Source organism: Saccoglossus kowalevskii, chromosome 13 (assembly GCF_978046115.1).
Source record: "Saccoglossus kowalevskii chromosome 13, keSacKowa6.1, whole genome shotgun sequence".
Lineage (NCBI taxonomy): Eukaryota > Metazoa > Hemichordata > Enteropneusta > Harrimaniidae > Saccoglossus > Saccoglossus kowalevskii.
Genome location: NC_140653.1, coordinates 15,185,814 through 15,199,795, shown reverse-complemented (window position 1 = coordinate 15,199,795; position 13,982 = coordinate 15,185,814). Strand labels below are relative to the sequence as shown.

At 34.7% G+C, this 13,982-nt stretch overlaps 1 protein-coding gene across 1 annotated transcript in view; it reads right to left on the bottom strand.

Annotated features, from left to right (window-relative positions):
• Positions 1–5,565: 5,565 nt before the first annotated feature.
• LOC102809987 (RNA polymerase II elongation factor ELL2-like) overlaps positions 5,566–13,982 on the bottom strand; it is a 67,030-nt gene continuing 58,613 nt past the window's right edge. The window contains exons 10-11 of the mRNA XM_085506954.1: positions 10,225–10,441; positions 5,566–9,602 (exon numbers count right to left, since the gene is read on the bottom strand). Coding sequence (XP_085363080.1) covers positions 9,477–9,602; positions 10,225–10,441 — 343 coding nt within the window. The 3' untranslated portion in view covers positions 5,566–9,476. The remainder of the gene's footprint in view (positions 9,603–10,224; positions 10,442–13,982) is intronic.

Here is a 13,982-nt window from a genome sequence, read left to right as displayed (position 1 = left end):
GGGCGGTCGGTAAACAGACGTTCTCTGGAGACTGACACCAAACATTGAAATTATCTCCACCTGAGACTTGTCTGTGGCATAGGAAGCACATAATTATTGAACATCGATATGAAAATAGCGGGACAGCTGTTCCGAGTACGTCTGTGTACTGAGTCACAGGTTGTGCGGCTTTTTTTTTCAAATTCACAATTTACTTGATATGATTAATTTCTGTAACGAAGTAAAACAAAAAATCGCAGTATAAACAGTAATACCCCGTAACCAGGAATCCCGTAAGCGTTTCCATGACAGCGAGCGGGATTTTCATAAGCTCTATTCGGAGAGCATGACTTGTAGTAAGAGTGTCCGCCCGGTGTGTTTAAATGGTTTTACAATTATGATCTAGATCGCGCACGATCCCGTTATAATATGGAGCACCAAAAACAAAACTTTAGGTGCTTCAAATCAAGGACCCACATTCGCGCCGGTGATTATATTGTACAGTACATTATATTTTATATTAGCATAAAAACGATACAGAATCGTCCAATTTTTTCAAAAACTAAAAACCCCTGAAAATATGCGTGTCGCGGCATTTATTTGTTTCCATGGTGATTTGAGCACAAAATGGCAAACGAAATTTTAACCAAAAAATCGTCGCGTGTTTGTCAGACAGCGGATTTGTTGTGCGTTTTTACCACAGTAGGAAACTCGTTCACACTTTTTAATTTCTAATGAAAGCCCCGCTCTGTAACTAAATATCACCCCGTTAATGATCCTAAGAGAAAGTAAACAGTATGTAACAGCAGCGTAGGAAATGAATGCGTGTTTTGATACGAGTCACCCTACATGCTCAGCCTCTTAATTAAACGTTTCACAGCTCAACGCTTACCATCAGAGGGTAATTCATGGTTGGCAACGAATATTTGTACTTTCTTTGTCATCTTGGTATAGACAGTCACCCAGGCTCGATGACGTCATTAGTTGCCAATATCGGATATATTTCAGTTATAGACAAAAATAAAATTCTGTTTTTACGATGCTTGCCCCGAATCCATCTCACATTACAATATCCAGTCGATCGGGTTTCAGATTAACCTCTAATGTCGACCTATATTAATTTCATATAAACATCATAATGCATATTACGACTGCTACTATATCTTTAGAGCTGGGAACTCCGTGTCCACATACTTCGCCTTTTTTTCATTACTTACGGAGAAATCTGTGTTTAAAATACTACGATACTGATCAATACAACGTGTATTACAAACCTGCTATGATCGGATCAAGATTATAAATATACTCGTCCGTATATTGAACCGCCATTACGTCATAATCTAGGAATGCGTCTACCAACCAATTTTGGTTTGTGATTTATATTCCAATTTAACCTCGTTTTATTAAAGTGCCAATACATTTGACTATTTCACCGGAAATTACACTCTGACTATTGCATAGATAATGTTAGACCAAAGACACTAGATAAAAGTCTGTGGTTAGACATATGATACATTATTATTATTATTATTATTATTATTATTATTATTATTACAGAGAGACAGACTCTTTCCAATTGTGTTTGTCTTGTCTTCGGCTACTCGCTATGAAGTGTTATTTTTGGTCACAAATTCTTGATATGGTTTTGAAGTTGGGAGATCATTTCATCTGAATTATTGTTCTCTATCCATGATGATGACGTCATCTGAACTGGACCAAATCGCGCGATTATACCATATACACGTTATATCGCAAATTGATTACGGCAGACTGTTTCAGTTGGACCACGGGGGTAAAAAGAGATCCCTTTTTAGCTCCATGGTTGGACAGACGCCGCGTGCTACCCAAATAGTTGACAAAACTGAGATCTCCCTCAAAATTTTTATATTTTCATAAAATGAATCCGAGGCGACCATATATAATACATATACACTGATAATATGACAATGTCATTGTGTTGAACTAATTATTTGATAAATCCCGGGGTGAAAACAAAACAGGGGGAATGTGTTGTGGAGCGAGGCCTTGTACCGTCGCCCCAATACTGGTAGCTTACAGAGCATTGTCGATAAACAGACTGTATCTGCACGCATCAATGCATTGTGTGCAACGTTAATGACGTGTCCTTGTTTGACTCTAATACTTCACTTTCAAGTTCTATTTACACAATTTGTTACGACTCAGCTTTGTCTTTAGCCGTTTCTATGGCAATGGCAGGATATTCGTCGAATAATCTGAGAACACATCCATGCGCTTTCAACTCTCTCAACTCTTGGCCAAACATCATCACCTGTGATGAAGGATAATCCGCAGTTGCTAAGAGACGAAAAAAAGAGATGCAGTATTTGAGGAGTGGGATGCGAAATAACGGGGACAGAAGAGGGTAAGATTTGATGGATGTTTATGGAAATGTAATAACAATCTAGAGACCGATGTGGCACCTCGCTCAAACTACTTTTCCAAATCCCGTCCGTTTTCGTAATCACGCTAATCAGACCGAAATCCAGGACTGGAACAAGCACCGTGTTTTATATCTTCATTATGGCTCCAATTCTCTTGAGATTTCGTCAATTTTGCTTATAGCCTCGATATGTACGATTTCCATGTTTAAAAAGTGTCAAACGTGTATGGCTATAATGAAATTGTAGACAAAGGCAGTGATATCATGCCCTAGGGTAATATCAGTGAGTGCCTTTATCACACTCGCAGTATATGTGCACGCGAATCCATCATTACTTAACACTTCTTTGCCGATATCATAATACCCTAAATCTGGGACGTTTGACGACATAAATTACAAACATGCGAAAAATAATCTCGGGGATTTTTTTCTGCACGTAGTTTCATTTCCGGTACAAATCTGGGTGCAATTCGCGTGAGGACTCATTTGGTGATGTCGGCTACTTGAGTGTCAGCATCTTAAAAAAAGTTTACGAAAAACAAAATCTGTCACATCGATAAAAATCCCCCATTAGTGTGTTAGATTGTACCCGTCCATAACACACTGAACATCATAATAAGCGATTCTCTCATTTATTTGAATTACTGCCAGTCTTTGTTACGAAGTGAACAATCGAAAAATGAATGATTGGCATGAATATCACGTTGTCACTATTGTTCCGGGATGCACCGTCGTGGTGAACATGGTGTGTAATCCATTCAATTATTTGCTATACAGCCAATCGATATAGTGATATGGATTTCTCGGTACATTCCATTCTAGTTATTCCGGTTATTGATGTGTTTAGGAATAAAGGGAGCACACGTTCTCATTGTCTAATATCTTCAAATTTGGCCATTGTGACAGCCTTAAAAAATAATGGTACATTTGTATTTGACACGTTGCCGTCAGAGTCAAGATCATGATCGCCCCCATTAGATCATTTCAATGAACGGATCGCAGATTATAATTTAGCCAATTTCTGTGCCCCGGGTTCTTTTACACAATCATGGCGGGATGTAATAACCAGTATCACCCACGGACGTCCCTCCAGGTTACCCTTTGCACTACAAACTTGATACTCCATGAATAGCGAAAAAAAACAGAACACGAACTATATAATGACAATAATAATGTTTAATAAACTAATATTTCAGGCGAAAACCCATTAATACCGCTTTCTAGTGATGGAACGCTTCTGTGGAATCAGAATGGAGTGACTTACAAAACTATGCCTGATTGGCCCACAGCTTCTAACAGTCAAGCCAATCGGAATGCAACTTCAAGTTGGTTGTTCACAAATTCTTGTAACGAGTCAAATCATGTCATGACGTACACGAGTGAAGGCAAAGTCGTTCAAATCGACCTATTTTTGGCTGTGCAGCCTTTCGTCATCTAAAATGTAAAGTATTTAAAAAAAACAATCTTCAATAATGGATGATCGAAACGAAGTCGATTATTTGAACTATTTTTTTGACTATTTCGTCGTGTCACCAATTTACTAGCATGTCATAGAAGGGCTTCGACACTAGAGGGCGCGATTTTAGCACTATGATTTATTATATACTAGTACCATACCATACTGTGCGACTGTAAGCTACGAAATGTAATCTTCAGAGAAGTGATACCAATAAAGTCTTGCTGAATATACAAAAAAATACTTATTCATCAAAAATTATTTTGTCAATGTAATGGTTATTGACGTATTTTATTTTCACTTGGAATTTATTTTCGCTTTTCTTGCCGAGAAGACGAATCAGTAAAAAAAACTTTCTACAAGACAGCTACAATTAATTCCAGCTTCAACAAAGTATTATACATTATTGGGTTGAACGTAAAATCACAGACTCTGTTCCAGTCTCTTATCACTGCGCTACTGTGACGAGCAGATTTCAGAATGCTCAATCATATTACCCCTTCCATAATTTCGAAGCCAATTTCAGTATTTTGCTCATCGTATTATTAAAGCAATTTCCACTGAACAGAAAGCAGCGGCGATATTGACGGGGAAACATGGCCAAAATTGTCTGATAATTGGGAAAAGAAAAAAAAATTTCACGTAGTTTCCAAGACGATAATGTGAATAGCGCCTCCTAGTGTTAATTTAAAAAAAAAAAAAACTGATCAGGAAGACAGCATCTTGTGAAGAAATAGGGGAAGTGTTACATTGCCACAACAGCGATTTAAATACATTAGGTCTCATTCTCAGGTTTCTGCGAGATTAAAACGCGGTGGTCGTCGCGCAGCGAGTGTTCGAATTTCATGTAAATAAACAATGTATTTCACACGCGTTGTATACGTCGCTATGAGTCCCATATCGAACAGGACGCGGCACGAAGACTACCGCCCTTTAACAAAAAATATGTTAGCATGTGCAATCTATCATCTCTGGAGGGCACTTTGGTAAAAATGACAGTCGGAAGAGTAACAAGTTGAAGCATGGTGTTCTGGTATCAATTTACCTCAAAATAAGACACTTGTATACCAATCAGTGTGCCAAATTTCATTACAGAAACTCAAGTAATCTTGTTATAGAAGCCGAAGCTCCATGCACTCTTTCTAAAACTTTTGATGATTGTCTTTCTGACTAGTTCATGAGAATATACTGAAATCGTATCTACCCAACACATAGCTAGGTGTATTTTTGTGCCAGGCAACCGTTTTATGCATTGAATGTCACTGTTGTCTCTCCAGACGTTTTTTGATGTGCAAATTGCAAGTGCTAAAAATGTTTGCCACAGAAGCCTTGTTCATGTTTGCGACAACACGACAGGACCAATCACTCTATCAATGACAATTTAATGCGCTATCCTAGCGTCAACCAGGCTCGGTCGGACACGAGCACCTGCAGACATTAACTAAGGTTCCCTCCCAAAGTCGCACATGTTAGTGAATGAATCTTGGCCAGTGGAATTGACCTTCCCATTTAGTCTGTGGCACACTCACCCAGGATAATGGTGAACCCTTTTTGGTGTTCAGCCCAAGGTAGGATATGAACTTGGGTCATCATAAGTTTGATGCAGCAACTGCTACCAGTGACTGGTTGATTTCATATGTTTGACATCTGAAGAAAGAGTATCCCTCACCCAGCCCCGCCCCGCCCCGCCCCGCCCCGCCCCGCCAAGAAATAACAGAACAAAATGCAGTATGGTTGCAGAATGACTTTATTTAGTCCTTTTATTAATAGCTCAGCTAAAACGACTGGGCAGAGAAGATAAAATTAAAGATAGTAAACTGAGAGCCAATTTGAAAAAATGCACACCTCCCCAGGGCACTGTGAAAATGACGTGATATGCCAGATGAAACCAGCAACATTGTTTACTGAGAAAACCATAGTCACTTGTGTCACATTTCTCTGTTACATATGAAAAGGGGATATGATTTAACACACCTGGTGCTTGGCAGCGTATTTCACCCCATCCAAGGTAAATTATGTAAATTTATACTATTAAAATGATGAAAATATAATTTGCTAAAATAACTTTTTTTTTCTTTTTCTCTCAGTGGCAACTGGACATTTGTTTTAAATCTTAATGTAAATCAAATAATTTTACAAAGTAAAAGAATCAAAAACACTCTTCAAGTCTTAACATAAGATGTTGATATTTCCAAGATGATCCATTAAAGTCGCTATTTAAAATTAAAACTCCAAGATCTTTGTTTTTCTTTTGTTGCAGATCAAACACACGCAACAATAATTTTATTCAAGACCACAAGAACAACAGTGTTCATGTCAACTTTAATAACAAAGTGAACCATGTATGCCAGCTTTTCAACGGGTTTTGATAATTTTCAAGACAAATTAAGGCCAAGTACCACATCTATCTTGCATCCCCCTTAAAAAATAAATTACAACACATTTCACTCTTGTTACAAAATTCTGTTCAATTAATTCTAATGTTTCTTGAAATAGGTAATACAGTGCACCAATCTTTCTTTCCATCAATGAACTCAGTGCGTGTACACATACATATATATAACAGTCAAAACACTGAAGTTTGGTTAGAATATTGTTTCTTGTATAAAAACTTTTATTATTAGAATAAAAAGTTCACATATTCTAGCTCCAATTCATAGTTTATCATTACTCACTCTAGCCTGTGAAGCACATGGAGGAGGAAATACAATTATTTGTCAGATTCACTCTTCAGCCATGATGTTTTTATATACTGTAAAATACTTTATTTTAGCTGGAATTAATTTTCGCTGAAAAGACTTTTTGGGTGTTTTGTGTGTAATTTATTTTCACTGATTGAATGTTGGAAAAAATGTATATTCGCTGGATTTTATTTTCACTGAATCACTCCTTTAGCAAAAATTCATTCCAAGCAAAAATAAAGTATTTTACAGTAATTTAAATGGTAGCCATCTTAGTGTAGTACAGATTTGAATTTCATGTAATCAGACATGTCGGTATTGAAATCTTATCAATACTGTAAACTGCCTTACATTACTAAATTCTGTCAGTGTAAATTCCATTGGATTTCCTTAGTTAGGGTGTATGCCCTCAAGTTACTAAATTGAGAATTCATTAAATGTGTTACGTGTTGTTCACGTTTTGAGAAGCAACGTTAATAGAACTTTTTTTCCTGCTAGCAGCACCAGAGAAGATAAATAAAAATACATACCACCTTTAAAATGAAGGTTAAAATAACTATGCGCATTTTGCAGTATATTTGGAGGACTATACCATGAGTGACAGCTGCAGAGTTGTCGTATAAAACAAAAGTGGTGATACAATGGCCGCCAGAGGGCGACATTCACATTAGCTGATCTGTCACTGCTCCAAAAATATGCTAGAATGAGTAAAAATCCATAAGTCAGTTTCCGTAGCAATGGTCAATAAATCCAGTATTTTGTCAGTAAATTCAAAAAGTACTTTTTTACTCTCTCTCTCTCTCTTTCTTTCACAAAATGTCAGGCAGGTATCTTTGTAAATAACATACACTTTTTTTTTCAGTTTCATGTGATCGACATCACAACAGTGAAACTATACTTGGTAGATCAGTCTTTGCATACCAGCTAAAGTAAAAAAAAGTTTATATTTCAAATTGAAGGTTCCATTTTCTTCAAAATAAACACCATTGAAAACAATTCCACAAAACATTTGGCAACAAATATATGTCCACTTTGTGTACAGTCCAGAGATCTGACCTTCAGGGGTCAGGGGTCAGAAGTGCCAGAATGTGTGACCCTTAGCAGTCAAGCAGGTTCATTCTCACAGGATGTAGGCTTAGCCAGGAGGCACATACAAAAATCATCAAGATCAGTGGAATGGTAACAATGACAACAACAAAAATAAAATAAAAATACATCTTTTACAACTTTGTGTACCTAAGATTTGATCTATCAAAAAAAAGTCATTAGTGTTGCACCTTTTTGCTCAACATCAAACGAAATATACGTGTAAATAAGTAAAATTTGTCAGATAAAAAAAAACAGCATGCAATTTTGGCAAGTCGACTGCAACGACACAAGAGTCACTAAGCACTGACAGAATACTGGCCAATTTTAGAGTGTTTTAGAACAAATTTGAATTCATCATAATAGGTCAAATAAATATTTCTTTTGTTTTAATTTTGAAATTTTAGTACATGAATTCCGCAAAATAATTTTCTCTACTTTTAACTGTTGATTAAACGATAATTATTTTTGATCAAAATTTATTTTGAAAACAAACAAATCAAGGTAGAGCAAAATATGTAATACTTTTATTACTTATTATTTTAAAGCCTATTTATTGTTATCATTGAGACTAGGTGCATGTTAACTCGCATCACTGGCAAAGACTTATTTCACAACCAGTAGATAACTGGAAGCAAATATGAATCTGGTATAGGTTTAGTAGAATTTGTTTTGGATACAGCACTCAAAGAGAGGGACAATTAAAAGAAATTCAGTGTGATTAGCTCCCTAACTTTTGGAACAACCCTCCCACTATTAAATATTAACAGATTTAATGTGTCACCACAAATGTATCATTGCGAGAAAAAAAAATTCTGTTTTTGTTCTTCAGAAATTAATATTTCAATTCATTTTGCATATACCAACATTCAACAAACATATACTTTAGTTATTATTACATAAAATAAATACTTTTTATATCGATATGCAAAAGTGTCAAGGAAGTCAAGGGGAGGAAGGGGAGACAAGGGGGAGTGGGCTATGCATCTATTAGTATCACATAATAGAAAGAAGGAATGGCTAACTGTGAATTGAGTTTGCTGCAGATATGACAATCGATCCAACATCCAATCGAATTTGTTGCCATATAGCAAGCAAGAATGAAAATTTGGGTACCACCCAATCAGATTTTCTGTCACACAACTAATGAGAATGACAATTAAACCAACATCCAATCAGATTTGCTGTTATGGATGACAATGGCCATATTATCCAATCAGATTTGCTGTCACATACCGAGTGTGCTGCATGGATGATAATTGGGCTAATCAGAATATCTAGTGAGAATGACAATTGGGCTAACATCCAATCAGATTTGCTGTTATGGATGACAATGGACATAATATCCAATCAGATTTGCTGTCACATACTGAGTGTACTGCATGGATGATAATTGGGCTAATCAGAATATCTAGTGAGAATGACAATTGGGCTGACATCCAATCAGATTTGCTGTCACAAATTTAGTAAGGATGACAATCAAATTACTATCCAACGAGATTTGCTGTTGCAAATATTTTGTGGATGATAATTGGCCAACATTTATTCCAATAAACTTTGTAAACAGTGAAACCAATAAATAACCATGTGAAACCAACAAAAGGACGTGTGCTTATTAACCTTACATTGAAACCTAAACCACAACCCACACGGGTGTACACAGTTTTGGAAGTTGACAAGAACATCAATGAAATTGGATGGCCAGAACCAGGAATATTGCATCAGTGAAAAACAAAAGTCTTTGCAAGAAATATAACATGAGGAAATTAGCATGCATAATTATTTATTAATTAATATTTGATCTGAATCGTTAAATCTGTAAGTCTTTGTCCCTAATTGCACTTAAGATGAAGATATAACATGGGAGTATGTACTACGTCGTAGTGGATGTCTCCTTCAACTGTGACTGGTCATATTCCACAATCAATTTCTTTATGTGTGCGAGTTTTAAGTGTATTGTCTGGCAATCCTTCTTTTCTTCCTGAAAATCAGGATGCTCCTGCGGAAACAAATGCAGTGAATAAGTTTATATGTAAGAAAATAAACCAAGATAAAATAAATCAAGATCTATAGCGAATGAGAAATTATTTTTGTTTGGTTCAAATTTCATGAATAATTCACAGAAAAGCACATAAAATTGTGCAAAAAGATATGGTAAGTGCTATTATTTTTGGTAAAACGGCAATGTTAACTTTTTGAGTGCCAAAGTCAACTACAGCCACCATCCACAAAATAGTTTTCTACATAAAATGTTGCGAAAGTTAGAAAAAAACTAGAAACAATGCAACTTTTGTCCAAAATTAAAATTCAGTGAAAATTACAGTAAATGTTAATAAATTTATGCAAATTTAAGCATGAACAAATTTGGCGTTCATAGGATTAATGCGTAATTTACGCTGTTAAGGGGCCATATCAAAGATGACACATGTTGAACCATTTTGAACAGCATTCATTTGGCTGCAACATTTTGTGTACAAGTATTTTTATTTTTTTTATTTTTTTACAATTTCTCAGTTTACCTTGGAGTACATATAATTTTCTATTGAATATGGGTGTTCATCAAAATGTTTGTAGAAATAGATAAATTCGTTGAAATCTTTCACGAATATTCAGTCACCCACCTTTTTAATAAGCTGGTACTCCTCAATCACTTTGGTTTTGATACTTTCATAGTTATCACTGTGTTCAGCAGTCTGTTCCATCAAGTTTTGCAGCTCAATAAATTTCTTGGTAATTCTGTCAACTTTGTTGTGTAGTTTCCTATACTGGTCATACTCGGCATTGAAGTCGTCTTTGTACTTTTGCCTCTGTTCTCTTGACTTAATTGTAATGTATTTCCTGAGAACGAGAAAGACGTCAAACTATGATGAAAAATGTCTATTCTCGACTGCAGGAGATCAAGACATTTTACAACTTGATATGTAAATATAACTCTACATGAGAGTAATGATTTGGATAACCTTTGTTTATCATACACAGATATTAGTTTCTTAAACTCATATTTTCTATCAGTAAGAACTGTATACATTACACAATCTACCGGTATATCAAGTAAATTTAATTTGTTTTTATAAATTGAACTGTTTAAGGTTACTACTTGTGTATGAAAATACTCAGAATTCATGTGTCCAGCAAGAAATTGTATTCCAGGTTATAGTGAGTTGATAACAGTTTGGAGCCAACATTTTTTCAAAAACGATGATTGAATTTTTTAATTATTGAATTATTATACATCTTTTCTGTGTCTGTAGTAATAATTTAATGAGAGACAACCCAAAATGACGACAAAAAACATTTTGCGCTGTGCATTTCTATTTCCACCATGCACTGATAGCGCTAATGCATTCAATATAAAAAAAACAAGCAGCCTATCGGCTGAGATAGCTCCGCTGTTAGCAATGCACATTTCAATTAAAGAACTGAAGACATCATTAGAAAATGAACAATATGAATAGTATCAAAGCAATCGGACTTACAGTTTTTAACAAGAAGTCGAAAATATCACTTTTTACCAAAAATTACAAAAATATTCACCAAAATAAATTAATTAGAGAATTGAAGATATCATCACAAAACGAACAAATCTGAGAGAGGTCCACATGTAGTACCTATATATGTAATATCAAAGCAATCGGACTTACAGTTTTCAACAAGAAGTCGAAAATATCACTTTTTACCAAAAATGACAAAAATATTCACCAAAATTAGAGAATTGAAGATATCATCACAAAATGAACAAATCTGAGAGAGGTCCACATGTAGTACCTATATATGTACAGTAATATCAAAGCAATCGGACTTGCGGTTTTTAACAAGAAGTCAAAAATATCACTTTTTACCAAAAATGACAAAAATATTCACCAAAATTAGAGAATTGAAGATATCATCACGAAATAAACAAATCTGAGAGAGGTCCACATGTAGTACATATATATGTAGTATCAAAGCAATTGGACTTGCGGTTTTTAACAAGAAGTCGAAAATATCAGTTTTTACCAAAAATTACAAAAATATTCACCAAAATTAGAGAATTAAAGATATCATTACAAAATGAACAAATCTGAGAGAGGTCCACATGTAGTACCTATATATGTAATATCAAAGCAATTGCACTTGCGGTTTTTAACAAGAAGTCGAAAATATCAGTTTTTACCAAAAATGACAAAAATATTCACCAAAATTAGAGAATTGAAGATATCATCACGAAATGAACAAATCTGAGAGAGGTCCACATGTAGTACCTATATATGTAGTATCAAAGCAATTGGACTTGCGGTTTTTAACAAGAAGTCGAAAATATCAGTTTTTACCAAAAATGACAAAAATAATCACCAAAATTAAAGAATTAAAGATATCATTACAAAATTAACAAATCTGAGAGAGGTCCACATGTAGTACCTATAGATGTAATATCAAAGCAATTGCACTTGCGGTTTTTAACTAGAAGTCGAAAATATCAGTTTTTACCAAAAATGACAAAAATATTCACCAAAATTAGAGAATTAAAGATATCAACATGAAATGAACAAACCTAAGAGAGGTCTACCCAAGGTACATATACACCAAGTATCAAAGCATTTAGGCTTGTAGTTTTCAAGAAGAAGTCGAAAAAGTAAAACATTGACACGGACGACGGAGACGGACAATCACTCATATGATAAGCTCCGCTCGACAAAGTCGACAGCGGAGCTAAAAAAAAAATGTTTGAATGTGATGTAAATGTCAATACTCAAACACGTCTAGCTCTTTCAAACATTTTATGGGCCGGGAGATCCTATTATTTTGAATGTTTCGATGATTGGTACTTTTTGTTATCTTGAATAATCTAAAAAATCTTTATTTGAAAAAAAATTACAAAAATGGAATTGTCCTATTAGTGAGTGATTTGATCATGTTCTGACATCAAAATTAATGAAAGCCAGCAACCATAGACAAAAGAAGCTCAAAATGTTTATTTGATGAGATTTTCAAAATATGTCACTTTTTAACACCTCTATAATATCTGCACGTGATTCTAATAAATAAATATTGTACGCAAAAACTGAAAACCATGAATTATATTTATTTGTGCATTCTGAACTGGGACTACAAAATACAGCTGGAGAAAACGGTTTAGAGATTAATATAATAAATGAACCATATACGAGTGCGTGTGTGTACATATACCCTCGGTATAACAGGCTCTATGTAAACAATTTGTATCCACTGAATATAATCCCACTATACCAACCATATTTCAAATTGGGCTCTGCTTATATTAAGGTCGATCGTTGTTAAACCTATTAAATAAGAGTGGAATATCCTCATGTTTTTTTTAAAAATCATACGCAATTGTTGATTTACACACGAGTCATTTTTATTTTACCTGGAACGAAATTTTTATTTTACCTGGAACGAAATTTTTTTTTTTTTTTTTCAAAATTATTTTTGGAATTATTGCCATAGGAATAAATGTGGAACCATAACTTTCTAAGATTTTTTTTTACAAATTCCAAATTCCACATCTTATAATTACCAGGGTATATAGGATTTTTTTTCATCATATGAACCTCGACACAATTTTGAGAAATGACGAAATATTTTTACCAATGATGAATGATCCACAAAAAAATCCACATTTTCATGGGTGTGAAAAGTAGTTTGGTGACTAGACATTTTTTATCACAATTTTGTGAGCAACATAGAATAAAGCCATGTGGTAAATGTTAAGGAAATCTGACGATAAGTTTTAATGGCAGAAAACTACCTTAAAAGCGTCAATCAATTGAAGGACTAGTCCTAAAACACATAGCCCTGATTGTACGGTATATTGATTCTACCAAACTCAATCAGACTTGATCTCCGCTTACAAATTGACTGTGGACTGTCTCAAATTCAAATCAAGCATCGGCTAAATTACATGTGCGTGCGGTTACAACTTCAATTTAATATAACACAGTAGGCTTATCAGGCAGCTGTGACTGCCATACAAATAAGCCGGAGATGCATGCTAGCAATCCATATCGCAGAGGAACACAGGATAATGATGGTATTATGATGCAAGTGGAACAGTATCAATAATCATTTTTTTTATTTCAATAGATGATTAAATCTTCATCTGAATTATGATCACGAAATAAACTATAAACACACTCGCATGCATAAATATATATGCACAAATGAAATACACGCATACATGAGCGAACAAATTAAGCATGCATACACGAGCAAACACACCTACTGTCTTTCAGTAAAATGAATACTTGCGAGGCCAAACATCAATTGAGTACTAATCACTGACATGGTTCTCTATTTTGATCATGTGAAAATTTTTTTTAACTGGGAGAATATCATGTCTACATGCGACTGGTAATGAAAAGATGAAATCTTGTTCAGAATC